This window comes from Lepus europaeus, chromosome X (genome assembly GCF_033115175.1).
Source record: "Lepus europaeus isolate LE1 chromosome X, mLepTim1.pri, whole genome shotgun sequence".
Lineage (NCBI taxonomy): Eukaryota > Metazoa > Chordata > Mammalia > Lagomorpha > Leporidae > Lepus > Lepus europaeus.
Window position 1 is genome coordinate 68521657 of NC_084850.1, and position 16132 is coordinate 68537788.

Consider the following 16132-nt stretch of genomic DNA (forward strand, 5'->3'; position numbering starts at 1 on the left):
AAAAAAACAGGAAAGAAATTACTACAGAAAAAAGTTTATATTTTTAAAGTGCAATTCATTGAAATATTACCCGTATTTGTATTATTTCTCCTAAGGCAATTCAATATTTTCTTCTGAAAGTTCATTTTGTAAAGATATTTTAAATAGACCATACATAGCTATCAAAAGGCAGTGTTTCTGGTTGTATGATTGTTGATAATCAGCAAATAAGAAACAGATAACCTAGATACCCAGAAATGGTGGCATAATTCCGTATTTGAAGGTGAACATATCATTTAGTACCTAGGAGATATATTTTCCAAAGAATTCTGTTTATCAAGAGATTTTTATCTTTTAAAATCTTTGAACGTACATCTAACAGGAACATAAACTTAACAACAGACATATTCTCTCTTTCCCAAATTAGCCTAATGAATGCCAAGAATGAGAATGTTAATAATCTTTGAATCACTAAGGTTTGACACCAGTAGGATTTGTAGCATGTTCAAACATGAAAGGACCTATGCACTCAATAAAATCAGTGACAAGTTGTGTTAGACTTATCTTATGCCTCCTCTCTATCACTTTCTCATTGCCTTGCAAGATTTACAGTTGAATAACCTTGGTTGTGATAAAGAAAAATTTCCTCCTTTGGGATTTCTTGTCTCTTACTCGTTAACCCATTAAAATGCATGCATCTTTCTTAGAAGGACTCAGTTTTCATATAATAGACTAGGTTTTCCTAAAAAGACACAGATACTAAAGTAATAAATGACTGATGAAAAATTCAAATACAACAAAAAATATCCTAGGTACACAGTATTCCCATGGTAAATGCCTGTTTTACAGTTACCAGTTAGGAGGACTGTATCTAGACTAATTTGCTGTTTAAAGAAAGCATAAGATCGACAATTGATTAAAAAGATATTAGTTAAATTACGATTTTCAAAAGGATGTTTACACTGCAAAGGTTTTAGTGTTTTCAAGGTATTTATAGAAACAAATACATACTAAATGATTAGTTCTATTTGTTAAAAACTAGATATTTTATAGCAGGGAAATGAAGTTGTTTATAAGTTAGTGACTTCATGCCCTAGTTTTTTTCATATTAAGCAAATATCATTTATAATAAAAAGCTATAAATTTGAGTGTAAGACCTCAATACTTACCCTGACTACACTGAAGTCCAGCTTAGTCTCCTGTGCACACTGTAATATGAGCTGGAAGCAATTTTTACTTTGATTTGTCATTCCATTTTCATAATAACGCTGTAAAATCCTTTGTTGCTCTACAGTAAATACAGAACGTAGATTCATCTAAAAATAAAAGAAAATACTCTGAAAATTGGAATAAGAATTTGGTATGTGTAGAATTTGTACACTTTTCATGTCTTGATACAATTTCAGGGCTTCCAAGCTGCAAGATTTCTTTAAGTGAATTAATCTCCAGTAATGGGCAGTAATTTGTGTGCTAAAGGGAGACAGCTTCTCACTGAAAAATATATATAATGCAAACATTGAGTTTCTTTTCAAAAAGAGCACCAACTTTAAGGACAAAAAGGAAAAGAAAAAAAGAGAGGAAAGCTCTTATCTGGTTAGTGTCAGTGCATGGGGAGAAAAAAAGGTTCTTTCACTGAAATAAATATTTATGGCTAGCAAAGCCAGAGATGGTGGTAGCCATACGTGGTCAATTATCACCAGGGACACTCACTGTTCTTTGTCAAGCCAGGCATCTGGCATATGTCTTAACAGGCAGAAGCTACCATGTGGAACAAAAGGGGGCTCTTATTTTTCCTCTTTCTGGGATAAAGGGGTTCTTTTATATATTAAGACAAAACCTTTCTTTAAGGCTTGAAGATAAAGGTGTAGTGACTGTGAAAATTCCCCTGTTTTAGGCAATTCAAACCAAAATAATTGCTTTAATAACTACAGTATGTAAATCAAAATTCAAAATCATATATATTTTATTAAAAATAAAAACAATGTACCTTTTAGTTAAATTGATAGTATCATAATTAGACAAGGTACATAAAACTCAATTTTTCTGCCAGTAGATTGTGACATTTGTTATTAAGGGACAGCAACTCTGTGAATCTCACAAATCAGAAGCAGGTCAAATTCTTTTCAAAAAGATGAATTCTGGCAGTGCATTTTCCAAAGAACACTTGTAATTAGATTAAGGCAATTTCATATTCTTGTAAAACTTGTCACACTGAAATTGTTATTTCTACAAGTTGACAGAAAGAAAACCTTTGATAAAGAAAGTGTCCCTTCCAAATTAGGAAAACATCAACAACAAGAACACTACAAGCCAAAGCAATGGAAAATTTTCTGGTACATGTGTATAAAAATAACCAACTACACTGACATGGAAATAAAAAGTAATTTCCCTTTCTTTTAATATGCTGAAAAATATAGCAGTCTAACAAGGAAATTAAAGACAGTCATGCAACCATCCACTACAATTTGTACACCTGACTCTCTTTCTTGCTCACACCTATCTCCGTATAAAATGTTAAGAGAACTGATTAGAAAAAATCAGATGTAGGAGAGGGCAAGGGAAAGATCAAAGTTGAATTTCTCCTTGAAATCCACAGAAACAAAGATCTCCACTGACTTTCTGAAGAGGAGTCTCTTCAAGTACGCTAATGTGGGAGTACACATCTCTTATATGCAACCTGGCCAAGTTTTCAGGGATATTTGGATCAGTTAATAGGCACAGTTCATAGGAAAGAAATTTTTATTATTGTGGTTGTCAGTTTCCTTAGCAGTTCTGGATTAGTTTTCCTAAATGGCTCAGGCACAATCAGTAAAAGAATTAAAAGATATTGGTAAAAATACCTGAAACTCCTCTCGTGCTGATTTTTGAATCAATTTACTTTGGAATGGGTTTGAAGAGTAGTAAACTTCAATTCACTAACAGGGACAATCAGGGCAATGGCTCTGATGCTCCTCTACAAAGCTGTTCTTGCTGCAAACAGCCTAGAGTGCAAGATATGGGTGATTTCCAAGTGTGATGATATCTTCCCTTATGATATAGGGATGTTTTCTTATTGGCTAGCTGTAACTGTTACACTTAGTCAAGCATGATATGAACCTTGGAAAAGCACAGCAAGTCTTTCACCATTGATAACCAGTAGCCAAACATAAGTGACTGAGAGTACTAAACAGACTTCTGTAGTCTACAACCCTGACCACAGGGTTTTTAGTTTTCCCCTTCAAGACAGTAGCAGTAGGATCAGTTTGTTCATGAGAGCTACTATTTTTCCTTCAAATTAAACATTCTTTACCACAAGATAACCCCATCTGAGTAACATGCCTTGTCTTTATCTCTACCCGCCCTAGTTATCTTGGTCTACGAAGGGGCAAGATGTTAAATGGTAGCACAGCCAAAAATCTTCTTTTTTTTAAAGATTTATTTTATTTATTTGAAAAACAGAGTTACAGGGAGAGGTATAGACAGAATGAGAGAGAGAGGTCTTCCATCCTTTGGTTCACTCCCCAAATGGCTGCAACAGCAGCAGCTGAGCTGATCCAAAGCCAGGAACCAGGAGCCAGGAGCTTTTTCCGGGTCTCCCATGTGGGTGCAGGGGCTCAAGCACTTGGACCATTCTCTGCTGCTTTCCCAGGCCATAATCAGAGAGTTGGATCTGAAGTGGAGCAACTGGGTCTCTAACTGGAACCCATATGCAGTGCTGGCACTGAAGGCCATGGCTTTACCCGCTATTCCACAGCGCCAACTTTGACAGCCAAATTTCTTAATCATTTGTTTTAAAAACCAAGAAGAGGTTTTTTTCTTTCAAAAAATATTCACTTTTAAAATTGGGTTCTTATTAATGTGGAAGAGAAAATGACAAGCCATTGATTCCATACAAATTGAGGTCCACTTGGTTGTATTGTGAAGAGTGGCTTAATCGGTAGATTAAACACTGAAGTAACAAGTCATTTAGCCTTACTCCAAGATTTCTTAGTCTCATAGTCTTCCACATCATGCTGCTCACTCAGCAGATGCTAGCCCATAAGAATAAAATGACTTGTGTTCTAATGCTAAGTTCCACTTCTGACTATTCGGTAAGTAATTTAATTTATATGAACATCTGTTTTTCAATCTGTAAGATGCTGGATTATACAACTTGGCTTGCCTACCACCCAGGATTACTACCAATAAGTTAGGATATGTGAATTCATTTTTCTTAATTGTAAAGCACGGTAAAGTTGTAACATATTTGTGTGTTTAGTACAACTCAAACTTTCAGTTTATCTATCATACCCAGGAGTGGAATTTCTGATGTCTCTCTCAGGTTTAGGACTCAGCACTTTAAGGAGCACTTTGTGTCTTTGAAGAAAGATTAAATTAGTTCACTATGTGCTATTCAAGCAAGCAGAACAATTTTTGATATATTGCTTCAGAAGTAGCTGAAAAAAAAAAAAGCTTCTAGGATGACTATTGCTTTAGGGGTTCCAGACAGTTAAGGCTGTCTGTATTTTCACATGGAAATATTTCAGATACATTTCTATATAACCCTGTCCCAATTTATTTGATGCAATACTTAAAAGCAGATCAATGCCCCAACAGTGTCCTAGCTGGTAAGTAATTTGAATGGTACTAAAAAAAAATTCTTATAAGTAATCATTCATGAAAAACTTGATTTTAAAGATGGAATAAATCTGTAAAATCCTCACTATTGCCAATATAACAATTCTCTTCAGTATTAAATATTTGAACATTTGAATTCAAATGTTTTTGTTTGCAAAGAGAGTCGCTGAAATTAACATAACACTTTGAACACTTTTCTCTTGGTCAACATGACTATTTTAATGCTGTCCTTTTTATCTTCTATTATTGTTTGCTTTTAATTTTTCATATTTTTCTTTTTTTCATTTATTAAACTTTTATTTAATGAATATAAATTTCCAAAGTACAGCTTATGGGTTACAATGGCTTCCCCCCTTCCATAACTTCCCTCCCACCTGCAACCCTCCCCTTTCCCGCTCCCTCTCCCCTTCCATTCACATCAAGATTCATTTTCAATTCTCTTTATATACAGAAGATCAGTTTAGTATATATTAGGTAAAGATTTCAACAGTTTGCCCCCATATAGCAACACAAAGTGAAAAAAATACTGTTGGAGTACTAGTTATAGCATTAAATAACAGTGTACAGCACATTAAAGACAGAGATCCTACATAATTTTTAAAAAAAATTAATTAATTTTCTATGCTATTTCCAATTTAACACCAGGTTTTTTTTTTCATTTCCAATTATCTTTATATACAGAAGATCGATTCAGTATATAATTAGTAAAGACCTCATCAGTTTGTACCCACACAGAAACACAAAGTGTAAAAATACTGTTTCAGTACTAGTTATAGCATCACTGCACATTAGACAACACTTTAAGGACAGATCCCACATGGGATGTAAGTACACAGTGACTTCTGTTGCTGACTTAACAATTTGACAATCCCTAGGCTCTAGTCATGAGTAGCCAGGGCTATGGAAGCCTTTAGAGTTCACTGACTTTGATCTTATTCCGATAGGGTCATAGTCAAAGTGGAAGTTCTCTCCTCCCTTCAGAGAAAGGCATCTCCTTCTTTGATGGCCCCGTTCTTTCCACTGGGATCTCACTAACAGAGAATTTTTCACATTTTTCTATGTAAGATTTTATGAGTTAAGAAAAAGTATGTAATTGTGAAACCATCACCACAAATAAGTCACAGAAATGTTCCATGATTCCAAAAAATGTCCTACATGCTACTTCTTTAAAACCAACCTTTCTAGCCAACAGTTCTTTTTTTTAGCTTTTATTTAATGCATATAAATTTCCAAAGTACAGCATATGGATTACAATGGCTTTCCTCCCCATAACTTCCCTCCCACCCGCAACCCTCCCCTTTCCCACTCCCTCTCCCTTTCCATTCACATCAAGATTCATTTTCAATTCTCTTTATATACAGAAGATCAGTTTAGTATCAGTAAAGATTTCAACAGTTTGCACCCACATAGAAACACAAAGTGAAAAATACTGTTTGAGTACTAGTTATAACATTAAATCACAATGTACAGCACATTAAGGACAGAGATCCTACATGAGGAGTAAGTGCACAGTGACTCCTGTTGTTGACTTAACAAATTGACACTCTTTTTTATGGCATCAGTAATCACCCTAGGCTCTTGACATGAGTCGCCAAAACTATGGAAGCCTTTTGAGTTCACCGACTCTGATCATATTTAGACAAGGTCATAGTCAAAGTGGAAGTTCTCTCTTCCCTTCAGAGAAAGGTACCTCCTTCTTTGATGACCTGTTCTTTCCACTGGGATCTTACTCATGGAGATCTTTCATTTAGGTCATTTTTTTTTTCCCAGAGTGTCTTGGCGTTCCATGCCTGAAATACTGTCATGGGCTTTTCAGCTGGATCCGAATGCCTTAAGGGCTGATTCTGAGGCCAGAGTGCTATTTAGGACATCCGTCATTCTATGAGTCTGCTGTGTATCCTGCTTCCCAGGTAGCCAACAGTTCTTGATAATCACTGATCTATTTGTATAATTTTTTTTTTACTTTTTTTTTGGACAGGCAGAGTGCACAGTGAGAGGGAGAGAGACAGAGAGAAAGGTCTTCCTTTTCTGTTGGTTCACCCCCCACTGGCCGCTGCAGCCTGCACACCTCGCTGATCCGAAGCCAGGAGCCAGGTGCTTCTCCTGGTCTCCCATGGGGTGCAGGGCCCAAGCACTTGGGCCATCCTCCACTGCGCTCCCGGGCCACAGCAGAGAGCTGGACTGGAAGAGGAGCAACCGGGACAGAATCTGGGGCCCCGACCGGGACTAGAACCCGGTGTGCCGGCGCGGCAGGCGGAGGATTATCCTAGTGAGCCGCGGCGCCGGCCTATTTGTATAATTTTGAATTTATTATAGACTACCATATAACTGGAATCATACATTATATAGCCTCCTGAGGCTAGCTTTTTGTACTTAGTGCATTTAAGGTTCATGTGTGTTGTGCGTCATCAGTAGTTTTCCCCTTTTGCTTACAGAGTAGTATTCCTACAAATGTATTACAGCAAATTCATTCATCTATTGAATGACGTTTGGACTGTTTCAAGTTCTGTTGTATGAATAAAACTGTTGAAGTTAGTTGAAAACAGGCTTAATAACTAGCACTGCTGTATCATATTGTAAATGTACGTTTAGCTTTATAGGAAATCGCTAAATTGTTTTCAAAAGTAGCCGTACACATTTACATTCTCATCAGCATTCAATGCATGTTTCAATTTCTTCACCTCCTCATCAGCAATTGTTATTGTCACTTAAAAAAGTAATTCTAACAGGATTGTAAATATGTAAGATTATTGTGGTTTGATTCGTATTTCCCTCTTGATGAATGACATGGAGCATCTTTTCAAATATTTATTTGTCATCCATATATGTTCTTCGTGGGAATATCTCATTCAAATATTTCCCAAATTTTAATTTATTTTTAAATTTTAAAATATATATTTGTATTCAAAAGCCAGAGAGGAGCAGCAGCAGCAGCAGAGAGAGAGAGAGAGGAGAGAAAGAGAGAGAGAGACAGACACAGACACAGACACAGACAGAGGAAGAGCTTCCATCCTCTGGTTCACTACTCTATTGGCTGCAACAGCTGGGGCTGGTCCAGGTGGAAGGCAGGAACCAGCAATTCTATCCAGGACTCCCACATGGGTGGCAGGGGCCCAGATACTTGGGGCATCATCTACTGCCTTCCCAAGTACATTTGTAGGAAGCTGGATTGGAAGTGGAACAGCCAGGACATAAACTGGCACTCCAATATGGGATGCTGGTGCAAGCGGTGGCTTAACCTGCTGCAGCACAATGCCAGACCCAAGTACATGACCCACTGTCTCCCAGAGTGTGCATCGCCAGATTGGAAGAAGAGGCAATTTGAACCCAGGAACTCCAATTTGGGATGCCAGGGTTTCAAGTGGCAGTATAACCTGCTACACCACAATGCCTGCCTTTCCCAAATTTTTTAATTGGATAGTTTGCTTATTTACTGAATATGGAGAGTTGACTACATGTTCTAGATTTGTAAATCTTTTATCAGAAATATGATTTGAAAGGCTTTCTCTATGCATATGGCTTGGCTTTTTCTTTTATTGACAGTGTATTTCATAGGATGGAGGTTTTTCATTGTGATGATATTGAATTTCTCATTTTTAAAGTACAGATGGGGCTTTTTTCAGAACAAACTGTGCTTCAGTGTGGCTATTCTATCTTCTATACATTCCCATATAAATTTTAGAGTCAGTTTGTTGATAACTACAAAAGATCCTCTTGAGACTGATTGAGATTGAAACTATCAGTTAGGAAGACTTGGGATCTTAACAGTATTGTCTTCCAATTCATGAGTAATACATCTCTATGTAGATCTTGTTTGATTTCTTTCACTAGAGATTTAAAGTTTTCAGCACACAAATCCAGTATATATCCTGTTAAATTTATATCTAATTGTTTCTTGCTTTTTGCGGAGGGTGGTGGTAATATTGCAAATAGTATTTTTTTTCCAAAAATTTCCAAATGTAGGTTGCTGGTTTATCAACATACAATTGATTTTGATATATTGACTTTGCTTTTGTAACTTTGCAAAACTCTGTTATTGTTCCCAGGTGGCTTTTGATTGAAGGGTTGCTGTTTTCTACATAATCACAGACACAAAAAAAGATAGGTTTATTTCTTCTTTCCTCATATGTATGCCTTTTATTTTTCTATCTTGTCTTGTTAATAAGTTGCCTAAGACCAACAGCATGGTGTTTTCATTGAGCTGCTCTCAATTTTACAGGGAAAGCATTAAGCTTTTCATCGTTAAGTATGATAATATTGTAGCTTTTTTATAGATTTCCTTACCGGGGTAAGGAAGTCCCCCTTCATTTTTAATAATGAGAACTGAGAGGTTTTATTATTAGTACTATAATTACCATGAATGGGTGTTAAATTTTGTCCAATGCTTTATCCTGCATCTCTTGAGATGACTGTATAGTTTTTATTCCTTAATCTTTTGAAATGATACATTATTGCAGTTGATGTTCAAATGTTAAGCCTGATTAGATTCTTGGAATAAACCTCACTTGGTTGTGGTTATTGTTCTTTTTCTATTTTGTTGAGAATTGTTTAGTCTATATTTGTGAGGGGTATTTGTCTATGGCTTCAGTTCCTTGTACTATATTTGATTTTAGTATGAAGGTAATGAATCAGAATAGAATCAAAAAGGGAGAGAAAGATCCAACATGGGAAGCGGGATACACAGCAGACTCATAGAATGGCAGATGTCCTAAACAACACTCTGGCCTCAGAATCAGCCCTCAAGGCATTCGGATCTGGCGGAAGAACCCATAAGAGTATAGCAGGCATGGAAAGCCAAGATATCACGGAAAAAAAAAAAGACCTAAATGAAAGATCTCTGTGAGTGAGATCCCAGTGGAAAGAACGGGGCCATCAAAGAAGGAGGTACCCTTCTCCGAAGGGAGGAGGGAACCTCCACTTTGACTATGACCCTATCGGAATAAGATCAAAGTCAGCGAACCCTAAAGGCTTCCATAGCCCTGGCAACTCATGACTAGAGCCTAGGGAGATTACTGACGCCATGAACAGGAGTGTCAAATTGTTAAGTCAGCAACAGGAGTCACTGTGTACTTACATCCCATGTGGGATCTGTCCTTAATGTGTTGTCTAATGTGCAGTGATGCTATAACTAGTACTGAAACAGTATTTTTACACTTTGTGTTTCTGTGTGGGTACAAACTGATGAGGTCTTTACTAATTATATACTGAATCGATCTTCTGTATATAAAGATAATTGGAAATGAAAAAAAAAAAAACAACCGGGTGTTAAAATGGAAATGGCATAGAAAATTAATCAATTCGAAAAAAAAATTATGTAGGATCTCTGTCTTTAATGTGCTGTACATTGCTATTTAATGCTATAATTAGTAATCCAATGGTAGTTTATTCACTTTACGCTGCTATGTGGGCAAAATGTTGAAATCTTTACCTAATATATACTAAACTGATCTTCTGTATATAAAGAGAATTGAAAATGAATCTTTACATGATTGGAAGCGGAGAGGGAGCGGGAAAGGGGAGGGTTGCGGGCGGGAGGGAAGTTATGGGAGGGGGGAAGCCATTGTAACCCACAAGCTATACTTTGGAAATTTATATTCATTAAATAAAAGTTTAATAAAAAAAAAGAAAGAAAAAAAAAAGAAATTATTTCCACCATTTATATATTCTGGAAGAAATTACACAGAGTTACTAGTATTTCTTCCTTAAATGTTTGTGAGATATCACCGATGAAGCAATCTAAACATGGAGTTTTGTTGAAAACTTCTGAAACTACAAATTATGTTTCTCTTTTACTCAGATTATCTGAGAGTACTTCCAAAAGTTCCTGAGTTTTGGTAGTTTGTATCTGTCAAGGAAGTGATAGATTTCATCTAAGTTGTTCAATTAAAAGGTATCAGGTTGCTTGTATTTTCTTATTATTCTTCTAATGCCTTTGTGGTCTGCTGGTAGTATAACATTCTCCTTTTTAATACCAGTAATTTGTTTCTTCTTATTTATTTGTCAACTCAGCAAGAAGTTCACCATTTTGATTGATCTTCCAAAAGAACTAGTATTTAGTTTTATTGATTTTTGTTATTTTTCTTTCTTCATTTTTGTTGATTTCTGCTCTTATTTTACTATTCTCTTCATTCTGCTTTGTATTTAACTTATTCGTTTTTTAATTTTCTTAAAATGGAAGCTTGTACTATTGATAGGAGGCCTTTTTTTCTTTTCTAACTATGAGAAATTAATGTTTAAAGGAGCACGTGCTTAGCCTAGCAATTAAGATCCTGGTTAAAAAGCCTGTGTCCCAAATTGGAGTGCATGTGTTTGATTACCAGCTCCAGCTCCTGATTCTAATTTCTTGCTGATGCACATCCTGGGAGATTGCAGTCATGGCCCAAACAATTGAGTTCATGCCACTCACTTTTGAGTCCTGGCCTGAGTTCCCAGCTCTCGATTTAGACATGGCCCAACCCCAGGCATTGCAGGCATTTGGGGAGCAAACAATGAATATGTGCTCTCTGTCCATCACTCTTTCTTGCTCTGCTTCTCAAATAATTTTTTTCAAAAGAAATTAAGGTTATAAATGTTCTTGTAAATACAGATTTGGATGCATTAAACAATTTTTGATAATATATTTTCATGTCATTCAATAAAATATTTTATAATTTTTGATGTTTATTGTTTCATTAAAATTTAAGGGATTTTCAGCTATCATTCTGTTATTAATTTATAGTATAATTATAATTAGAGAACACACTATATGATTTCACTTTAAAACTTACTGTATTTGGCTGAAATGGTCCTTTTCCCATTCAATAACTGTTTATAGATCTTGTCTATATTCCCACTAAGCTAAGGTCTACTTGCTTTTTTGCTTGTTAAACTTATTTGGTGAAGCATTAAGCCTTTTTACAGTAATGTAAATTTAAAATATGTTATCTTAAAAACTAAGAAAGAGAGAAAGAACAAGAGTGGAAGGGTGAGATGGAGGGAGTGAGGAAGCAAATGCATTATATACCTAGAATTGTAGCTATGAACTATTTTGAATATTAAAACTAATTAAAATTAAAATTAAAAAAGTTGAATGTTCCATGCACATTTGATATTGTTGGATGGACAGTTTGAAAAATGTTAATCAAATCATGTTGGTTGATGGTGTTGTTTATGTCTTCTACATCCTAACTGATTTGATTACTACTTGTTCTCTCAATTACTGAAAGAGGAATAGTGGAGTCTCCAAGTATAAGTGCTGATTTTCTATTTACATTTTGTTTTATCCATTTTGTTTTATGTATTTTGAAGATTTATTGCTAGGTAATACACATTTAAAATATTGTTTCTTTTTGATTAATTGACCATTTTTTAGCTATTTAATAAATGTCCCACTTTATTCCTATTACTATTGCTTATTCTGTTTGCCAGATACTAGTATATACATACCAGCTTTGTTCTGATCATTGTGTCCTTGCATATCATTATTACTGGCCTTTTGTTTTTTAATTTATGTGTTTAGATATTAAAGAGGTTTCTTTTCAAAAAGCATATAGGTAAATTTTTATTATATTATTTATTTGAAAGGCAGAGCCACACAGAGAAAGAAGGAGAGGCAGAGAGAGAGAGAGAGAGAGAGAAATCTCTATCCACTGGCTCACTCCCCAAATGGCAGCAACATCCAGAGCTGTGTCGATCAGAAGCCAGGAGCCAGGAGCTTCTTCCGGGTCTCCCACATGGGCGCAGGGGCCCAAGGACTTGGGCCATCCTCCTCTGCTTTCCTAGGCCATAACAGAGATCCAGATTGGAAGTGGAGCAGCCAGGACTGGAACCGGTGCCCGCATGGGATGCCGGCACCACAAGCGGCAACCCCACCAGCTAACCCACAGAGTCGGCCCCAGGTAAAATTTTAAATTTAATGTTACAACATCTTCTTCTTCTTCTTCTTCTTCTTCTTCTTCTTCTTCTTCTTCTTTTTTTTTTTTTTTTTTTTTTGACAGGCAGAGTTAGACAGTGAGAGAGAAAGCCAGAGAGAAAGGTCTTCCCTCCGTTGGTTCATCCCCCAAATGGCCGCTACTGCTGGCGCTGCGCCTATCCGAAGCCAGGAGCCTGGCGCCTCCTCCCGGTCCCCCACGCGGGTGCAGGACCTAAGCACCTGGGCCATCCTCCTCTGCCTTCCCAGGCCACAGCAGAGAGCTGGACTGGAAGAGGAGCAATTGGAACAGAATCTGGAGACCCGACCAGAACTAGAACCTGGAGTGCCGGCGCCGCAGGCAGAGGATTAGCCCAGTGAGCTGTGGCGCCGGCCACATCTTTCTTTTTATTTGGAATATTTAAAAATTAATTTTGTAGTTTTAGAATTGAATGATGTCTTTTAATTAGTGTGTTAAGAGTACTTGCACTTAATATAATTACTGATATGCTTGGATTTAGGTATACCAATTTATTAGCTATTTTCTTTTTGTCCATTTCTTTTGTTCTTCTATTTACCCTTTACCAACTTCTATTGCATTATTTGAATAATTCAATGATATTCTTGTTTTAAATCATTGGCTTTTTGCCTGAATCACTTTGCATATTTTAAAGTGAATGCTTTAGAAATTATAATATGCACACCCTTTCTTTTTCTATACAGTTAATATTTCACAACCTTAACTACAGACATTCAGACCCCTTTTTTCTTCCCCCCTTGATGGTATAGTTATCAAATATACTACATCCATATACATTGGAAGCCACACTAGGCAACACAGTCAGTTTTGCTTTCAATAGTCATACATATTTAAAGGAACTGAAAAAGAGGAAAATAATATTCTGTATTTACACAGATATTTGCCATTTATTTTGCTCTTTCTTTATTCCTGGTGTTCCAAATTTTCATCTCATTTCCATTCAGTATTAAGAATCTATTTTAACACTTTTTAGAGCAGCTATGCTGACAAAAATTCTCTTAGCTTTCTTTTATCAAGAAATATCTTTATTTCATTACTATTCCTGACATATTTCCATTGGCTATTGGGGTGTGGATTGATAAATCTTTTCTCTCTGCATTTTAAAAATGTTTTTCTAATGTCTTTGGTCTCCATGATTTCTCATGAGAAATCCATAGTCATTCAAATCCTTGTTCCTCTCTGTGTACGCTATTGTTTTCTAGCTGCTTTCACCATTTTTTCCCTTCATCTTTGGTTTAAAGCAGTTTGATTATGATTTTTCTGGCTGTAATTTTCTTTGAGTGGGTCTTGCTTTAAACTTCTTGACCTTCTTGAATCTGTAAATTTTTGTCTATCAGTAAACATGGGATTTTTTTTCCAGTCATTTTTTCAACATTTTTCTCTACCGATCTTTCTTTTGTCCTGTGACTAGAGTGATATAAATCTTCAATTTTTGATATGATCCCAGAGTCCTAAGGTGCTATTCATGTTTTTTTTTCATCTTTTTTCAGTTTATCAGATTAAATTATTTATATTGATTTATCTTAAAGTTCACTGACTCATTCCACTGTCAGCACCACTCTATTGAGCCCATATGGCAAATTTTCAAAACTTCATATATTAAATTTTTTAGCTATATCATTTCCATTTGGTGTTATTTTCTATATTTTATTGTTCTGCTGATAACATTTAACATTTTACTCTTTTCCAGAAAGTTTTTTTTCATCTAAGCGAGCATAGTTATACTAGGTGCTTTAACATCATTTCCTATAAGTCCAACCTCTGGCACCTCTTGTTGAGTAAATTTGGAGTTTATCTTGGTTCTTTTGAGTATTAATTGTTAGAGTCTGCTATGAGATGTTGACTTGTGGGGACACAGTCAGCAGGCAACAGACTCTGTCAGGAGCAAACTGCATTTCTATTTTTTCCATTTTGGGCAGGGTCAGTTTGGTTTTCAAATCCTTTCTATGTTGCTTTGGATCTGTCACCATACTAGTGCTATTAGGTGATGATTTCAATGCCAGTTCTATTTCCAAAGTCCTCGCTATTCTGTTTTGAGACTCTCCCACTCCTGAGTAATTCAAAGTTGGGTTTGAGTTTTCTACAGGTTTTTACTCATTTTTAAAATATTCCCTTCTCCAGTTCTTCCCTCTCTGGGATTCCTCACACACTGCTCAGCCTATATGAGACAATTTTCCTGATCCTCTAGCCAGAAATGTGGGATTTTGTTTGGAGTTTATTTGGCTATGCAGCACAGATTTGCTACTAGAACTACTCTTGAGGCAAATGTGGAAGAGAGAGAAGTTGAGGGTGGGTAGGAGAGGGAGGAGGGGAGAGAGAGACTGAGACTGACTTTAGATCCCCCCCCCCACCAATGGAAATACAGGCTGCTATAACAGGTTCAGTCAACAATGAACCACTCACTCCATAGTTCTATGGAATGGAGCCAACCTTGGGTCAAAGCCTCAAGAGAAAGGAAAAAATACAGGGAAATTTACTCATATATGGTTGTTTATCTAAATTTTGATCTCCTTCCCAATATGCCTCATCGTGTTTACTTTCAGAATCCTCAGTTCATTGCTTTCTCATTTTTGTCTAAAGATTTTAGTTGCAGAGCCAGAGCTGTGGCATAGTGGGTTAAGCCACAGTCTGCAGCACTGGCATCCCATATAGGCACTGTTTTCTGTTTTTGGATTTGCTGCGCCGATCCAAAGCCAGGAGCCAGGTGTTCCCATGCGGGTGCAGGGCCCAAGCACTTAGGCCTTCCTTCACTGCCTTCCCGGGCCACAGCAGAGAGCTTGACTGGAAGAGGAGCAACCGGGATTAGAACCTGATGCCCATATGGGCTGCTGGCGCTGCAGGCGGAGGATTAGCCAAGTGAGCCATGGAGCCGACCCGTAGGCACTGGTTTGAGTCCCGGCTGCTCCACTTCCAATCCAGTTCCTTTCTAATGCACCTGGGAAATCAGGGGAAGGTGGCCCAAGTGCTTGGGCCCCTGCACCCAGGTGGGAGACCTGGAAGAAGCTCTTGGCTTGTAGCTTTTGTCTGGCCCAGCTCTGGCCATTGTGGCCTTTGGGTACTGAAGCAGTGGATGGAAGACTTTTCTTTCTCTGCCTCTGCCTCTCCCTCTCTGTAACTCCACCTTTCAAATAAATAAATAATTAAAAACTAGATTCTAGCCATAATCAACAGGAAAAAAGGATGTATTGAGTTTACTCCATCTTGTTCAGAATTAGAATTCTGCTATTATATTTTTAAAAATACAGATCATACTAAACTCCAAGGAACTTCAACTACAATCCAGTTAAACCTATATTTATTCAATCTTTGTTAAAGACCAACACATTGGGGATGATGTTACTGATTAAGAATCTAAAAAAATAATCACATGGAACATGTTTTCTTTCTCAGAAGACTTTATACATTTAGTTATAACTACACTTTAAATAAAACAACATTTTTATGCAAATGAAGTGAATTTGTATTAATATACTTCCAAGCATTTTCTCTTGGCATTTAAATTTCCTTGGCCATGACAATGTATGTCTCTTGTGTAATTCTACGGTGTCTAGTGGTTTTGCATAGTTTGGCTTGAAGGTACTTAAAGATTCTCCATTTACCACAAGATTCCCATTTCTGAGCTATCTTGG

At 36.6% G+C, this 16132-nt stretch overlaps 1 protein-coding gene across 3 annotated transcripts in view; it reads right to left on the reverse strand.

Annotated features, from left to right (window-relative positions):
• HDX (highly divergent homeobox) overlaps positions 1–16132 on the reverse strand; it is a 154791-nt gene that overhangs the window by 119939 nt on the left and 18720 nt on the right. For 2 of the 3 annotated variants that reach the window (XM_062183539.1, XM_062183538.1), the window contains exon 2: positions 1149–1295. The exons of the other annotated variant lie outside the window; for it this stretch is intronic. In XM_062183539.1, the coding sequence (XP_062039523.1) occupies positions 1149–1295 (147 nt within the window). The remainder of the gene's footprint in view (positions 1–1148; positions 1296–16132) is intronic. 3 annotated transcript variants of the gene reach the window in all.